The sequence below is a fragment of the Salvia hispanica genome, chromosome 2, assembly GCF_023119035.1.
Source record: "Salvia hispanica cultivar TCC Black 2014 chromosome 2, UniMelb_Shisp_WGS_1.0, whole genome shotgun sequence".
NCBI classification, from domain to species: domain Eukaryota; kingdom Viridiplantae; phylum Streptophyta; class Magnoliopsida; order Lamiales; family Lamiaceae; genus Salvia; species Salvia hispanica.
This window is the reverse complement of record NC_062966.1, coordinates 23,270,702-23,288,445: the sequence shown is the minus strand read 5'-3', so window position 1 is coordinate 23,288,445 and position 17,744 is coordinate 23,270,702. Positions and strand designations below refer to the sequence as shown.

At 35.8% G+C, this 17,744-nt stretch overlaps 2 protein-coding genes across 2 annotated transcripts; both read right to left on the bottom strand.

Annotated features, from left to right (window-relative positions):
- Positions 1-326: 326 nt before the first annotated feature.
- On the bottom strand, positions 327-6,267 carry LOC125206512 (protein FAR1-RELATED SEQUENCE 5-like). Its single transcript, XM_048105762.1, has 4 exons — positions 5,928-6,267; positions 2,038-2,836; positions 853-1,874; positions 327-727 (listed from the first exon to the last, which is right to left on the bottom strand). Exons 1-4 carry the CDS (start codon positions 6,265-6,267, stop codon positions 327-329), a joined length of 2,562 nt encoding a protein of 853 aa, XP_047961719.1.
- Positions 6,268-6,315: 48 nt separating this feature from the next.
- Positions 6,316-7,257, bottom strand: LOC125206511. Its single transcript, XM_048105761.1, has one exon. It carries the CDS (start codon positions 7,255-7,257, stop codon positions 6,316-6,318), a length of 942 nt encoding a protein of 313 aa, XP_047961718.1.
- Between the last annotated feature and the right edge of the window lie 10,487 nt (positions 7,258-17,744).

The window sequence follows — 17,744 nt, the reverse complement described above, 5'->3', positions numbered from 1 at the left end:
TAATTATATTACTTGTTGACATGGCCAGTATATATAGTTGACTTAATTTTTAAGTGGTTGACATGTGCACATTAAAAACATGAAGGAGCATGAAAGCAAGGCATGTCCAACTTGTATTGAAATGTCAACAACTTATAACCAAATGTCAACACTTTGTATAAAGGTGTACAACTCAGAAAACAAATCTTATAATTAAAAAAACAGAATCATAAATAGATGTCAATAGAGATTAAAATCAGATATAAACAACAAATGAGAAAATGTCAATAATTTGTAGTCTATGTCAACAAATAAAAAAAAAACCCTGACTATTAAAAAAAAAACAATCATGTCTCCTTTCTGCCACAACTTCTAGCATTATGATCAGTAACTTTGTGACACTTTCCACAACGCCTATGAGGTTTATTTGCTTTTTCAATTGCTTTCTCTATGCTTGACTTAATCCTGCTTTTCTTGTCACTTGCACCTCCTTTTGTACTAACCACATCTGGAGCATGGGCAGTTATTTCTTCAGGAACAGCAATACCATATATGTTCATGATTGAATCATTTTTATCAAGAGAAGACGATCCAGCACAGTCATCTTTAAAGATTTGAGGACCAATACCCGCAAGCAAATTATCCAAAGCAATCAAATGATCTTTATTTCTAAAAGCACGCTGATATAGACCAAAGTAACGACCATGACATCTGTTAGCAATCTTTAGTTTGTCATCTTTGTTAGAACCTGCGCACATATAAAATGTCAACAGCATATATAAGATGTCAACTGTCTATATAAGATATGTCAACAGCTTAAACAACACATGCTAAAACTTAAACTGAAATATGTATAGAAAACAGTTTGCATACCTCTGTCAGACGCACTTTCATCAATTGTGAGACCATGAACTGCCTTTAGTAATTCACTTTTAAGCCAACGGTTACCAACATATTTCTCTGGAATATTGTTGACATCTTTGTTTCTGAGGATGAAAAAAAGGTGGCTGCATAGATAACCACACCTTAAAAATAGTTTACACTCACATTCATATGACTCAGTCTCTATCTCATGTCTAACTGTAAAGATCTTCTTTCTAGCATCAGAAACTTTGAAGACCTCGATGTTCTCCAATGTGGACATGCTAATCATCCGACAACTCTTATCAGCCTCAACAATCAAATCTTGTACCACTCTAAACATCCTATCTGTGTAAACAGATCCCAATTGCTTCTCAAATGCTAAATCAGTGACATATTTTGGAGTGATTACAGAATCATAATAGTCAAGCCTTTCAGTTTGATTCCTTTGAGCATCAATGGCATTGTTATACTGAAGAGTGAAGTCAGCAAAATTGAACAACGGTTTCGAGTACCTCTTAAAAAAACTGTTTTCAGATTCTGAAAAAGATGTTGTTCTCATTAAAGAACCCATAGGAACATCTCTAAAGAAGGCTGGGATCCACATCTGTCTGATCAAAAACATATCCTTAAACCACTTATGATCTTCTACACTATATTTTTCAACAATACTAGTCCATAATATATCAAACTCATCCGGATCTAACAACTCTGACCAAACACAAGACTTAAACTCCTTACTAAACTTTTCTCTATCAGAAATTGATTTAGGTATCTTCTCAAATAACTTGCTCATAATATGCCACATACACAAACGATGCCTTGTACCAGGTAATACCTTCTCAATGGCAAGCCTCATTCCCCAATCTTGGTCAGTGATTATGATTCTTGGAGCAACACCCATGCATTCAACAAATACAGTGAAAAGCCATGAAAATGCATCACAATTCTCACCGGATACGAAACCAGCTCCAAACGCAATAGGACACCCATGATTGTCTTTCCCGGTAAATGGACCAAACACCATACGATACCTATTGAACAAATACATCAACACAAAACATCAATAATGTCAATTATAGGTATATGCTATGTCAACTATTAAATCAGAAATGATGCAAAGTACAAATGTATCATATGTCAACTACCATATCAACTACTATCTATGTCAATTAATAAGTATAATAAATAAACTACCTGTTTGTTGAATATGTTGTATCAAATGCTACAACATCTCCAAACATGTGGTAATGCTTCCGAGACTCAGCATCAGACCAGAATAAGCTCACTAACTTATTATCTTCAGGTGATAATTGATATTTGTAAAAAAAGCCTTCACAAATTCTCTTCTTCTCTTGCATCTGATTTAGGATCATTTGCACATCCACTTCTTTTAATTTCTCTTTAATATCACGTGAACAATTCCTAACATCAGTCAACGTACACCCAACAACATCATAACCACCGAAAAACTCTTTTAATAAGTTAAAAGTAGAGGTAGGACCGATGTTAGCTTTGGTGCAATCTTCAACAAACTTGTGATGAACATCATTCAAACTCCGATTACCTTTCATAAATCTCTTATGATCTTTGTCAACCATAGTATGATTGTGTTCCTCAACAAACTGATGCACAAGGTAATACTTATCACCAAAATCAGAAAAAAACTTAAAACTAATTCTCGCTCCACATCCACACCTTTTGGTGCCACGTCTACGTCTCTTCTTTGAAGATACTTCATCATCATCAGACACATTACCATCCTCAGATACATTAACATCAACATCCAATGAATCTACTGTATGAAATCCTTGTCTATTGCAAACAATATACTGAAAAATAATAACACCACCACTAGACCTATTCCCAAATCTTCGACAATCAAAACAACACTCCTGAGCATACTTTTCATAAAATGAAATTCCTTCCTCAAGAGAAGAAAATTTTTGACCTTCATAAGGCCTCAACTCAGGCTTGCAAATTGGAATAACAGACCCTACAACATAGAATATTTACCAAGGAACATAAATCATGTCAACAGATTTTCAAGTCATGTCAACAGAGAATAAATCAACAACATAACAGCTTTAGTTATCTCTAAAGAGGTGGCTGCACTCTTGTAAAATTCTTAGACAATTGTTATAAGTTATGTAAGCCAAAATATCAGAATAAGCTTCAAATTACAAGGATCAAAATGTCCAGTTTAATTAGAATACACCGATTAAAACACATGATGTCAACAGAATAATTAACATGTACACATAAATCATGTCAACAGAGCATAAATCACCAACATAACACAACAAAATAATGTTAATGAAACAGAAAGTGAACAAAGAGCATGACAACAACACAGAATATTTACCAAGGAACATAAATCATGTCAACAGATTTTCAAGTCATGTCAACAGAGCATAAATCAGCAACATAACACAAAAAAATCATCTTAATGAAAATCAAACCAAACTACCTCCACCATTCATAAATCATGTCATCAGATTTTCAAGTCACGTCAATGCAAATCAAAAGACTTACGTAAATTACCCCTATAGTTATCTCTAAAGAGGTGGCTGCACTCTTGTAAAATTCTTAGACAATTGTTATAAGTTATGTAAGCCAAAATATCAGAACAAGCTTCAAATTACAAGGATCAAAATGTCCAGTTTAATTAGAATACACTGATTGAAACACACGATGTCAACAGAATAATTAACAAGTACACATAAATCATGTCAACAGAGCATAAATCACCAACATAACACAACAAAATAATGTTAATGAAACAGAAAGTGAACAAAGAGCATGGCAACAACACAGAATATTTACCAAGGAACATAAATCATGTCAACAGATTTTCAAGTCATGTCAACAGAGCATAAATCAACAACATAACACAACAAAATAATGTTAATGAAACAGAATGTCAACAAAGAGCTCCATAAATCATGTCAACAGAGCATAAATCACCAACATAACACAACAAAATAATGTTAATGAAACAGAATGTCCACAAAGAGCATAACAACAACACAGAATATTTACCAAGTAACATAAATCATGTCAACAGATTTTCAAATCATGTCAACAGAGCATAAATCACCAACATAACACAAAAAATTCATGTTAATGAAAATCAAACCAAACTACCTCCACCATTCGTCGACGTAGACTCGGAATAAGATGAAGAATCCATCAAATAACACTTAGCTGTTGATTATGAACTGAAATCGAACCTGAAGATGAGAAAATAAAAAAAAAAAAACTAATTAGGAACAAATTTAACTGGGCATCAACAAATAAAGGATAAAAACAGAATAAAAGTGGGTATAATCGACCGAAAAACGTCAAAATCAACAGAGAAATCCGTCGAAAATCCGTCGAACTGTTCGTCTGTTTTTCGAAAATTGAAGCGCAAATCAGATATCGTTGAAATCGTTGAAATCGTCTGAGTCTAATTTTGTGAATCAATTGAATCATAAATCGTTAAAATAGATTCAATCAGTGATAGTATTGAATTGTTAAATTCTCAGCAGAATCGCCAATGCAACTTGAATATGATGAAGAACCCTAAATTAAAACGCGAAAAGACCATTATACCCTTTCATATTAAACTAATCTAATAATATTTATTGTGTGGCAACGAGATCTAACGGACTATATTGGTGGTATGGTGTTATCCTATCTATGGTGGCACCCTAGTGCACCCCTATATATATATATATATATGGTTGCGTTATATTGCTAATTATTTAAATTGCTAACTCTGCTAACTCATCAATGCAGTGTATTAAAAATGTCAACGCGGTGACATTAAAATGTCAACACATAATATCAACACGTTATATTGAAGTTCAACAAAATCGTGTGTTGACATTTTAATGTCACTGCGTTGACATTTTTAATACATTGCGTTGATGATTTAGCAAGTTAGCAACTTAAAAAGTTAGCAATTGATCACACCACCTATATATATATATATACGGGGGAGTGTTACATTGCTAACTCATAACTTAATTGCTAACTACAACTAAATAATAGCCATTAGATATTCAAATTAAGGGCTTAGATCATTAATCCCTAAATGTCAATACGATCAACGAAAAACGTCAATAAAGCCATATGATTAATTCCAATAAATATCAATAGGGGTATTAATGTCAATTAACTACATGTCTAGTTATAACTAACTTTTAAAAAAATCCCAAAACTTTAAATTCATATAACATATATCAAATTAAAGATAATTTCATAAAGATTCCAACGATATATATACATGCATATGTTCCGACGTCAAAATTTGAAAAAAAATTCAAAATTGTTTAATTTTTTCGTACAAGCAGGAATGTCAACATACTATATAAAATATGTCAATATAATACATGTAGAATGTCAATATAAGCAATGGGTTAACATTCTTAAAGCATTGTGTTGATATTCTCAAAGCGTTGCGTTGATATTTTCGAAACACTATATTGACATTTTTATACAAAACCCTAATTTAGGGTTTTTTTTATCTTTTTTGATTTTATTAATAAAAACGAAAATTACACGTGGCAAATTGTAGACCACACGTTTTCTAAAATCCTATGGCCTTAAATTAGTTGTAGTTAGCAATTAAATGATGAGTTAGCAATTGATCACTCCCCTATATATATATATATATATAATAATTAAAAAAAAAAAGGGAGTACTAGTTTGTGATTCTTGATGAGGTTGAGATTTTGAAGAAAGAGATATGGCAAAAAAGGGCCCCAACATTTTTTACTTTTCTGATATAGTAGTAACAAGAATCAAGACAAATAATTTAAGAGTAACTAAGATAAGGTTAACATTTTCATTTGCAATATGCAGTGGTTTTTTAGCTCACAGAGTTGTTACTTGAAACATCCATTATTCAAAATTCAAATAAACCAGAACAAAGAAAAACCAATGTTGAAAGAAACATACAAACAAAAAGCACACAAACAGAAACAATAACACAAGAAAATGCGAAGGTTATTATGGATGTTTTGGGGGTGCAATTCAAAGTGGCATAGTGTCCCTCACATGAAAGTTGAAGTTGTAATAATTGACGCCAGTGTAAATACCATCAACCAGATCAGTATAAACAATCTTGCCATCAGTGGAACTCCTGTCTTCCTGAGTGTAATGATAAGGAATATTGCAGGTGCCCCTTGTTCCGACATAATCGACTGTAATCGAACTCTTGGCAGGCACCGGAACCGTCCCAGAGGCCGTAATCGACGTCGTATTTGTGGTGGTGTTATCCCACTGGAACGCCCCATTGATCTCATAACTCACCGTAACCGACGCCTTCTCAATGAAGGGCAGCCCCGCTTCGATGGTGCTGCTGATCCCTGCCTTTAGCGACACGCTGCGGCTGAAAGTATAAGATTTCTCGTCTGTATACGTTACTGACACCTGCATCGAAGCCTCCTCGTCTTTATCGTTTATAAGCGTGGATGAGCCCGCCAGTTAAGGCACCTCATCGAAGATCCTCGCGTACTCCATCTGATACACCACGTTGTAGATCTTCCTCCCCACCACGGACTCCTCCACCGCCATGATCGCTTCCTTCGTGATCGTTGAAGCTGACGCCGTTACCCCATTCCCAAAAATTCCAACGTTCGTATTATGGATGCAGAATTTATCGGTGTCAGCGCTGCGTAGCGCGATTGAATTTTCATCGATTTTGACCGGCCAGAAATTGATCCGAGGAGTAATGACAGGAGTGAAGCTGACCTGATAAGGCGACGTTGTATCTACTGAGCAGTAAACTCCTGGTGAAGCCCATTCCTGCGTCATCCGGACTTGTCCGTCCGGCATCATCTCCACCACGAAGCTGGAATATTCGTCGTTAGGATCTTCGGAAGCGAACTGCAGAATTTGCAAAACTGATGTCATATATTTACCGTTGTCTCCCTTAAAAGCGACCTTAGCCGGCAGTTTAACTAATGTGTTCCAATCCACAAAAGTTAGGTAACTTTTATCATCGTCACCGCTGTTTTCGCTCAAGTAGAAGGCCTTGCTCGAGCCATCTACAGACACGCGCCCTCCGCTCTGGACGTGCCTCAGGTAGAACACGCAATTGCTGTTGACCTCAACGGGCTCGAACAAGGTGCAGGAGGTCTTTGTCACGTCCTCCTCGGGCTGGTCGGATTTAGCAACGATGAATTTGTCGTTTTCTTTCCGCTGCCAGTACCTGTTGAAATAGCCGAATCGTATGTTAACGTAGTTGGTGTGGGTAGGAGAACGCTCGACTTCAATCTTGACGAGCGTGCTGAATACGTTGTCTTCTCCGAGAAGCACGGAGCCACCGTCGGCCTTGAAGTACGCATTTCCTTTGTCACTGTAAGCCTTTGATTTGATGACGACCAACTTTGGAAGCGTGGCTGCGAGTACACTAGTTGTTGCCATGTTTCTTCAACCAAAAATGTGAACAAAATGATACTCCATGTTAAATTAATTACCAAATTTTAACTAAAATAGCCACTTAAATTTATGTCAATTTTGGTCCTAAATATGAATATTTCACTTTTTTGGAAACACAGGTCCATAACAAACGAAAATGTCGACGAAGTAGTCCTTTTTTTTTGACGGCTCTGTCAAAAAACTAACAGTCAACTCTAATTGCACAATGTCATGACCGTTAGTTTTTCGACGGACACGTCCAAAAAGGACCACTCCGACAAGGATTTCATTTATTATGGACCTGACCTGTTTTCAAAAAGTGAATGTTTTGGACCAAATTCATATTTTGGTCATATGTTTAGGACCAAAATTGACCTTTTATGTCTAATAGTGTGAAAAATATACATATCTATAGATAGGGATGATCTGTTTTTAATTTTCTTAAGTTGCTAACTCTGTTAACTCATGAATACAGTGTATTAAAAATGTCAACACGGTGATATTGAAATGTCAACATAAACTTAATTGATATTTTAATACACCGAGTTTATATTTATATTTAAAATGTCAACACAAATTTGTGTTGACATTTTTTATACACTGCGCTGAAGAATTAACAAGTTAGCATATAAGAAAAAGTTAGCATTACAACTCACATATTCAATATATATGTAATAAATCGATCTCTAATTAGGTTCATTTTATTGTGAAAATGTAAATAATTGTTAAGTCGAGTTTGATGATTTTATAGATTACTATCCCTAATATAAATTGTGTTGATAATATTAAGTTAATAGACCTAAATGTATAAAATAAAACAAAAATACTAACATGAATTAAACAAGAATATATAGTACTACAACATTTCTGTATGCATGTATAAATATTCCAAAAATTAAAAGACTCACAAAGAAGAGGAGATCTTGAGTTGCAACAAGTATTTGGTTGTGCAAAGAAACTGTTTCGTCGACACTCTATTTGTAGATAAATTTGTGGGGACATTTCATCCAAGCCCATGCTTTTATTGCGGCTGCTGGACCATTTTAATAATGTGATTTTTAAATTATAATATTTTTTGTAAAGAAATAGTATAATATAATCTAATTGACACACGTGAACCTACAAATGAATTATATCTAGATCAGTTATTCTAGACCTCTCAATCTTACTGGGTAGATGGATATGTGATTAATGATCTTATCTACATAAATGTATTTATTAATCACTACAATGATGCGAATTTAGGATGAAATTATTGATAAATTATTAAGTAAGTATTCCCATCGTCTCGGTTTAAGTGAGACATTTTCATTTTTGGCTGAACAGATTTAGGTAGTGGTGTTAAGTGAATTAAATTATTATACTCCCTCCGGCCCACTCTTAGTGACACGTTTTTTTTTTTTTTTTTTGATATCTCACCCTAAATGACACATTTTTAAGTTTAGAAACATCACCCTATCTACTTTTCCTCTCTTTTACTTCATTTTCTTTACTTTACTCATAAAACAGCACTACATAAGATCTCGTGTCGAATTAGAAATACTCCACTTAGAGTGAGGCGAATGGAGTAATAATTTATGTAAGAGAAAGAATAAACTAAGAAAGAGAAAGAGATAATAAAGTCAAAGAGAGATTAAAGTACGAAAGAGAAAGAGAGAAAAAGTAGTAAAATATATACTCCCTTCGTTCCATAGTAATGGAGACGTTTCTTTTCGGCACGGAGATTAAGAAAAATTGTGTTAGGTGAATTAAGTAAAGGGAGAATAAAGTGGAAAATGAAAAAGGTAGAGAGATGGAGAGATAATAAAGTAACAGAGAGTAAAGTAGGTGTGGAAAAATGTGTTGACTTTTACTAAAAAGGGAAATGACTCTATTACTATGGAACGTACTAAAATGGCAAATTGACTTTATTACTATGGAACGAAGGGAGTATTTAAGAAAGAAAGATAGAGAAATAAAGAATAAAGTAAGAGAAAGATTAAAATAAGAAAGAGAAATAGAAATAAAGTAAGAGAGCTAAGAGTATAAAGTAGGAGAGATGAGTGAGTTAATTATTGCCATAAAAAGAAACGTCTCCCTTATATTGGTAAGTACCAAAAAGAAATAGGACTCACTTAGGCTGGGACGGAAGGAGCTTCGTCTATCGAAGTTGATCCACTTTCTTTTTTAATTTGTCTTAATCAAGATGATTCATTGCTAAAAATAAAAATACATTTATTTCTACTTTATTTATTATCTCTTACTTTATTATCTCCAATCAACACACAAAATTAATTGCATATAATACTTGTGTTATTTATATGTATGCGATATCATTACACTACATTAGGTGCTGGGTGCAAATTAAGCTGTGTATTACTAGTGTTTTATCAATTCAACCTTTTGGATGTGATAAAAAAACAAATTAATCTGGCGAAGACTTATTTCAATGAGGATTTCCTACTCCAATAAGACCTCTACACCACACCTAGATGAGCCATTGTACTACCATATCTGTATGTTGGTAAGAAAATTTAAAAAAAAAAAGAAAAAAGAAGAAGAAGATAGAGATGGATTAAAAATGTCTTGTCCACAAAATTAGTCCATTTTATATTTTTTGAAATATTTTTACTACAAATTAACTATTAATGGAGTAATAAAGTGAGATCCACCTAATGAATGGGAGAGATCGTGGTGCGCCGGGGCCCACCAGAGATTTGGTCTTTCCAAATTGGCCAAAACTATTTATAATTTTGCATATTAGGATAAAAGAACCCATGTCGAAAAAGGAAAGGTTGAGGATGATTCCAACCGTCAAATTTCAAAAATGTTAAATACTTAATAATATATACTAGTTGTATTTATTACAAATTGGACCATAGGCGATGTTTTATATGCTAAGTTGCTAACTATGACGCCAAAAAAATTGGACCACGATAAAAAAAAAAAAACAAAAAAAAAGGGATTGGGCGAAGGATGCCGACAACCACAGCCGATGGAACAGCTCATCTACATTTTTAATGTTGGATTTGATCGGAGATAATGTTGGTTGAAGATCGCAAAGATTGAGCAAGAATTGAGATGTGTATTCGAAATTGGGAGAGAAAAGAATTACAGCTCAAATTGGGGAAAAACACGTTTTTAGCTAGACTCTCTCTACTCACTTGCTAATTCTGTTTTAAGCTAAGCAGCTAAGTAACTAAAAACAAATCCTATGGCTAGGATATAATCCTAACTAAACAATCAATCTAACGGTCCATAGGCTTTCCCAGCTGATCTCCTCAACACTTACCATTTCCCTTTGTTTCTTTCTGCATTAGTCATTGCATCTAAGCAATTAACCTTTACAAATCTCCACCTTCATTGCTTGGATGAAAACATCAGACATCACAGCCTGCACAAACCCACCAACCTCAGACAAAGCTCAAATTTTTCCCTAGGCAGTGGTTTGGTCAGCATGTCTGCTGCGTTCACTGCTGTATCAACCTTGAACAGCTTCACCCTCCCGTTCTCTACTTCTTCCCTCACGAAATGCAACTGCACATCAATGTGCTTGCTGCGCTCATGGAAGACTTGGTGCTTTGCTAAGCTCAAAGCACCATTGTTATCACAACCTATGGCAACTGCATGCTGCTCCACCCCAAAGTCAGTAGCAATCCCTTTCAACCATACACTTTCTTTCAAAGCTGTTGTTAAGGCAATGTACTCTGCTTCGGTTGTGGATAGAGCCACCACATTCTGCAAGCTCGACTTCCAACTCACAGCTGCACCGAACATGGTGAAGATGTACCCCGATTGTGATTTTCTGGTATCAACACTTCCTGCGAAATCACTATCACATAAACCTATAAGAGCATCCTTCTCAGTGTAAGTACTGCTCTTGAACAGAATCCCAATATTTCCAGCTCCTTTGAGATATCTAAGGATCCACCTTAAAGCTTGTCAATGCTCCTTTCCATGATTGCTCATGTACCTGCTTGTGCAACTAATTGCCTGTGCCACATCTGGCCTAGTCCCAATCATGGCATACATCACACTCCCCACAATATTAGCATATGGGATAGTCTCCATTTCCAACCTTTCTTCTTTATTCTTTGGTGTTTGCTCCACAGATAGCCTGAAATGCTGAGCCATGGGAGTAGTTGTTATCTTGGAATTATCCATTCTGAATCTCTTCAAAACTCTTGAGATATAGTCACTCTGATCCAGCCACATTTCTCTCTTTTCTATGTTCCTCACAATATTCATGCCAAGAATTCGTTTGGCTCTGCCTAGATCCTTCATATCAAATGTCAAGCTTAAATCATCTTTAACTTTTTGAACTTCAAGCTTTGAGGCACCTGCTACTAGTATATCATCAACATATAAAAGCAAATAGGCAACAGTGGCTCCCCCCTTCTTCTTGATATACACACATTCATCATAGCTAGACCTCATAAAGCCATTGCTGAGCACATAGTCATCAAACTTCTTATGCCACTGCCTACTAGCTTGCTTCAAACCATATATGCTCTTTTTAAGTAGACAAACTTTGTTCTCCATTCCCGGCTTAATAAAACCTTCTGGCTGACACATGTATATAGTTTCCTCCAAGTTCCCATGCAAAAACGCAGTTTTCACATCCATCTGCTCAAGCTCCCAGTCCATCCTAGCCACAACCGCCAACAAGATCCTAATTGATGTGTGTTTTACAACTGGTGAAAACACTTCATTATAGTCAATACCATGCTCTTGTGCCCCGAGCTACCAACCTTGCTTTGAATCTAACTTTTTGGTTATCTGCAGATTCAAACTTCTTTTTAAACAACCACTTGCAGCTCACTAGCTTCCTGCCCTCCACCTTATCTACCAGGTGCCATTCTTGATAAGAGAATCAATCTCATCAATCATGGCTTTCAACCATTTGTCTCTTTCTCTACAATTCATTGCTTCCTAGTATGAACTAGGCTCTGAAAACTCAATCTCTTCTGCCACACACAAGGCAAAATACAACAATTCAGAATCTGCATACTTGGCTGGAGGTCTTATGTTTTTCCTTCTTTCTCTATCTTTGGTCAACTGGTAGTTCCTCAGATCAGGTTGCACAACCTCATTCTCAGCACTATCTTCATCAGACTGCAATTCCACAACTTCATCACACTCTTGAGTCTCCACCTCAAAATAAGAGGTCTGCTGAGAATTCTGGCTCTGCTTATCAAGCTTCTTGAAGGGCATATCAGCCTCTACAAAGGTCACATCTTTGCTCACCAAAATCTTGTTGTTCCCTGGCTCTATACACCAGAGCCTATACCCTTTCACTCCTTGTTGATAACCCAGCATTACACATCTTAGAGCTCTTGCATCCAACTTGGTCTGCTTCACATATGCAAAGGCTTTGCATCCAAATGTCTTGAGATGAGAATAGTCTCCATAGCTTCAATACCATCTCAGATCTGATCTGGAGTGTCCCCATCAATGGTGAAAGATGAGCATTTATTGATCAATTTCACTGCAGTAGCCACAGCCTCTGCCCAAAACCTTTTCTCCATGCCTGAGGTAAACAACATACACCTGACCCTTTCCATAATAGTTCTATTAGCCCTCTCCGCAACCCCACTTTGTTGGGGGTTCAGTGGGACAGTTCGGTGTCTTTTTATACCCTTGCTTTGACAAAACAACTCAAAATCTTTCGACAAGAACTCTAAGCCATTGTCAGTTCTAAGGCACTTCACCACACAACCCTTCTCTTTCTCCACCACAGCACACCAATCTTTAAACTTAGAGAAAGCTTTAGATTTTTCTTTGAGTATGTAGACCCAAAACTTCCTAGAGTAGTCATCTATTATGCTCATATAGTACTTCCCTCCTCCAACAGACAACACAGGGGAAGGTCCCCATAAATCACTATGAATATAGTCAAGAGGGGCCTTGGAAGTATGTTTACCTCTCTGATATGGGAGTTTCTTAGCCTTTCCCAAAATGCATTCCTCACAGGGTTTGCCATGCATCTCAGTTGTGCCTTGGATGACTTCCCTTTTCAAGAGCTCTTTAATGCTCCCATCGGCTGGGTGCCCCAATCTCATATGCCAAACTTCCATTGAATCTGAGTTAACTGCATTGGATTGATTTTCAGCCTTAATAGCTAATCCACATAGGTAATATAGACTGCCATTCCTCTTTCCCTTTAGCATCAGAACTCCTTTTCTCAAGACTTTCATGCTTCCATCAACAGAATGGAAAGAACACCCTTTTCTCTCCAATAGTCCTAGTGAAATCAGGTTTCTTTTCACCTCGGGGATATACCTCACTTCACTTAAGATGGCAGTTGATCCATTATCCAATCTAAACCAGATCTTTCCAATTCCTTGAATTTGACAGACTTGATTATTGCCTAACACCACAGAGCCATCGGCCTCAGAAATCTCCACAAACAAATCAAGCCTCGGACACATATGAAGGCAGCACCCGGAGTCTAGAATCCAAGCCTCCTCACACAATTTCTCCATGATGTTCAGAGCGTGTGGAGACTCCTGCTCCTGCACACAATCAGAACTCAGCTTAGGTGGACCAGCTTCTTGCGCCTGCTTTCTTTTCCACGCAAAGCAGTCCTTCTTCAAGTGACCCGGCTTCTTGCACCAATGGCAAGAACGCGTCTCCTTTTGATCATTGCTACTAGCTCTGGGGACTTCTTTATCTTTCTTGAATGGCTTCTTGCCCTTGAATTTCTTTATATTCAAACTCTCTGGCGTTGCATCACTGGCCTTATCTCCATTTCGATGGAGCTCCTTGGCTCTCCGAGCGGATTGCACCTGCGACAAAATGACAGTCCCCTCCCTTCCAAACAAGATCGCGTCCCTCATCTGGTCATACATCTTCGGCAGAGCATTCAAGAGTAATATGGCCTTGTCTTCTTCATCGAGCTTAACATCGATATTCTCGAGGTCATCGACGGCCTTGTTAAAATCCTCCAATTGTTCCATGATGTTCTTCTCCTCCGTAAACCTATATGAATACAATCCCTGCTTCATAAAAAGACGATTAGCAAGCAATTTAGTCATATACAGATCTTTGCACTTCTCAAGAATACCCAACGCCGTGGTCTCCTTAGACACTTCCCGCAGAACTTTATCCCTAAGACTCAAAACCACCACGCTATGCGCTTTAGCGAGAACCTCCGCCCGCTTACTCTTGGCTTTGTCGTCGAGAACCACCGTCGGATCACCCTTATTCAATGCATCTGCCAATCCCTGTTGAATTAGCATCGCCTTAATCTTCATCCTCCATAGACCGAAGTCATTCTGCCGGTAAACTTCTCCGCTTCAAATTTGGAAGCCATTACAATCGATCTAGGGCTCAATCGATTAAGAACAGAACAGCACCTCCACCGTTCCCACAGACGCTGCCACTTGTTGGATTTGATCGGAGATAATGTTGGTTGAAGATCGCAAAGATTGAGCAAGAATTGAGATGTGTATTCGAAATTGGGAGAGAAAAGAATTACAACTCAAATTGGGGAAAAACACGTTTTTAGCTAGACTCTCTCTACTCACTTGCTAATTCTGTTTTAAGCTAAGCAGCTAAGTAACTAAAAACAAATCCTATGGCTAGGATATAATCCTAACTAAACAATCAATCTAACGGTCCATAGGCTTTCCCAGCTGATCTCCTCAACACTAAAAATTTCCCTTTGTTTCTTTCTGCATTAGTCATTGCATCTAAGCAATTAACCTTTACATTTAATATATTGTAGATTGAAATGAAGTTTGGAATAAAGTAAATAAGTTAAGATTTATCTTTATGCTATGTAATTTTTTAAGCAATATTAATATACTCCCTTGTCCCCATTATTTTTGCATTTAAAAAAAAAATTGGACTTTCCCTATTAAATGACTCATTTTATTTACTCCCGCCGTTCACAACAAATAGACAAAATTGCAAAAGGCACGAGTTTTAATGCATGGTAAAGTAAGAGAAAAGCGGAAAATATGGTGGAAGTACTGTTAGTGGATTGTGAGATCCACATTTAAAAATTAAAATGGTGTGTATGGTTAGTATTGGTTTAAAACTTTTCATTTTTAGAATTAGTCTAATTTTGGTGGACAGGCCAAAAATAGTAAAACTTGTCTATTTTTGTGGACGGAGGAAGTACTACTATTTTTAATAAAAGAATCATATACTTCTATTAACTTATTTCACTTACCTTTTATTTTAAAATTAATATTTAAAAATAAAATTCGCATTCCTGTAGCTATTTCAAAATAGCTATAAATCCAAAAGCTAAGCACATAAACTATTCTAATCTTTTTTCTTTGTTGTTGTGCATGGAGTCACTATTTAAATTGTGTTTGATGCATAGAAAATATTATTAATATAAATTAAATTATAGTAATCCTTTTCTTAATTGGTAGTACTCCTATAATTCCATTACATTAAAAATATTTTCATGAATCACTTTTATAGTACTCCTTAATTTTATCATTTTAGTTAATTCCATAAAAATAATTTTTTTTATTTTTGTAATATTCCAACGAGAGTTGGTTTCAGGCCCATTAATCATGAATTGAGGGTAATTAGTTATTGGGTCTAGAGGTGCCCACGGTTCAGGAACCAGTGGTTACGGTTCGAAATCATCGGTTCCGATTTTGGAAATTGTTGAACCGGAACCGAACCGTGAGGTTGTTTCACGGTTCCGGTTTCAAAACCGCCGGTTTCGGTTTCGGTTCCGAACCGGCGGTTTTCCGGTGGGTTTTTTCAGTTTTTCACGGTTCCGAGCCTTCGGTTTTTTGCGGCTCCGCTTGGTTTCACGGTTTTTCGGCGGTTTTTCGCGGTTCCGGTTCTGAACCGCCCGAAACCGGTGGTTCCGGTACGGTTTCGGTTCGAAAATTTTTGAACCTGAACCGAACCACGGTTCAAAAATCGACGGTTTCGATTCGGATAAATTCTCACGGTTTCGGTTTTAACCACCGGTTCGATAAACCTTGGGCAGGTCTAAATATTAGTTAATATTTAGCTCTTCAGTTAACGTGCCAATTATTAATGAGGCAATTTTTTTTGAGGAAAATGTCTGAATTAAATAAGGGACCAATTATTAATGAGGCATTTTCCTCATGTTATTCTTTTCAAACATGACAAAAGATATTATTTTGTTTTCGGTATAAATATAAGAGCTGTATTTGTTATTTAGCCGTTGTATTAAGAAGCAATATTCAATAATAAAAGTAATAAAGCTAACATAACATTTCTGTATATATAAACCATCAATCAAACTAAACACTCCAAAATATTAAGAGACTTACAAGTTACAAAGGATTGAAACTGATTTGAGTTGCAAAGATGATTTGGGATATTGTTTTGTGGTTTATTCTTTTTCTTGAAACGCATCGACTATATGTATAGATAAATTTTCTGGGGACATTTCATCCATAATATAATAAAGTGATTTTTTAAATTAAATAGTACGTAATAGAATTATTTTTGTGAAGAAATATGAGATAAATTAATTTAACTGGCACACATGAATTTTATTATCTTCACAAATATTTAATTAATTAATTAATACACGCGCAACTACTGTGAATTCAATGATAATATATAGGGAACGGATCCTCTGCTGTGGTGAGAACACAGCAGAGGATGCTGTGCTTCCAAACGACGCCGTATAAGAGCTTTTTACGATTCAACTTTCTGCTCAAAACTTCTTTCTCCCTTCTTTATTTCTATATTCTGCAACGTACATAAGAAATCACTTCTCCATCTCTGTATTCTCTCTATAAAACAACTATAGTCCTCATCTAAAAACTTCAATAATATTACCTTTGATCATTCTCTATCAAAAAAGTATTTTTATTAGCTCCCATGGATTTTTTTTTGTCTGATTATACAGTTGGACGAGAAAATCAGATGCCAAACTTTCAGCCAAATAACACCTATCATTCAATTGCTCTACGAAAACACTTGAGAGAATGGATACGTTTGGGATTTATTTAAAAAATAAAATAGTTGCTGTTCAATCAAAATTTAAAATTTGATCTTAGTAACCTCAGAAATTTGATCTTAGTAACTTCAGTTTTACTTCGTATCTTGCTTGATATGTATAAGAAGATCTTAGCATCTAATGAGTTTTGTTTATCTGCTTCCTACTTTGATCTCATTTCTATTAGCAAAAATGATTGGACAAAAATAATCCAAATATACTTGTTTAAAAACATGAATACTCTATATGAAAAATTACATTTGAGGCATGATCAGGTGTTTTGAAGAAAAATACATTTGTAGTAGAAAAATCAAACACCTGGACTTATCGGAAAGAGCGAGCTTTTGAAGAAAAAAGAAAAATATGGAGAGTACAGATTAAAGAAGATGAGATGTTTAGCGGTGGAAGAGATAAGATGAAGGTAATTATTCAATCTCATTAATGACGTATAGAAAAGAAAAAAGAAAGTAGGGAAAGAGAGTAAAATTGCTGTGCAGAATAAAAAATGTAGCAGCACTTCTATTAGTTCATTTAGTTGAATTGTAAAAAGCTCTTATACGGC

Coding starts and splice junctions, on each gene's coding strand:
- LOC125206512 (XM_048105762.1), bottom strand. CDS start 6,267: ATGCAGGTGTCAGTAACGTATACAGACGAGAAATCTTATACTTTCAGC. Junction 1,875..2,037: donor ACAACATATTCAACAAACAG/GTAGTTTATTTA, acceptor TTTGTTCAATAG/GTATCGTATGGTGTTTGGTC. Junction 728..852: donor TGAAAGTGCGTCTGACAGAG/GTATGCAAACTG, acceptor ATATGTGCGCAG/GTTCTAACAAAGATGACAAA.
- LOC125206511 (XM_048105761.1), bottom strand. CDS start 7,257: ATGGCAACAACTAGTGTACTCGCAGCCACGCTTCCAAAGTTGGTCGTC.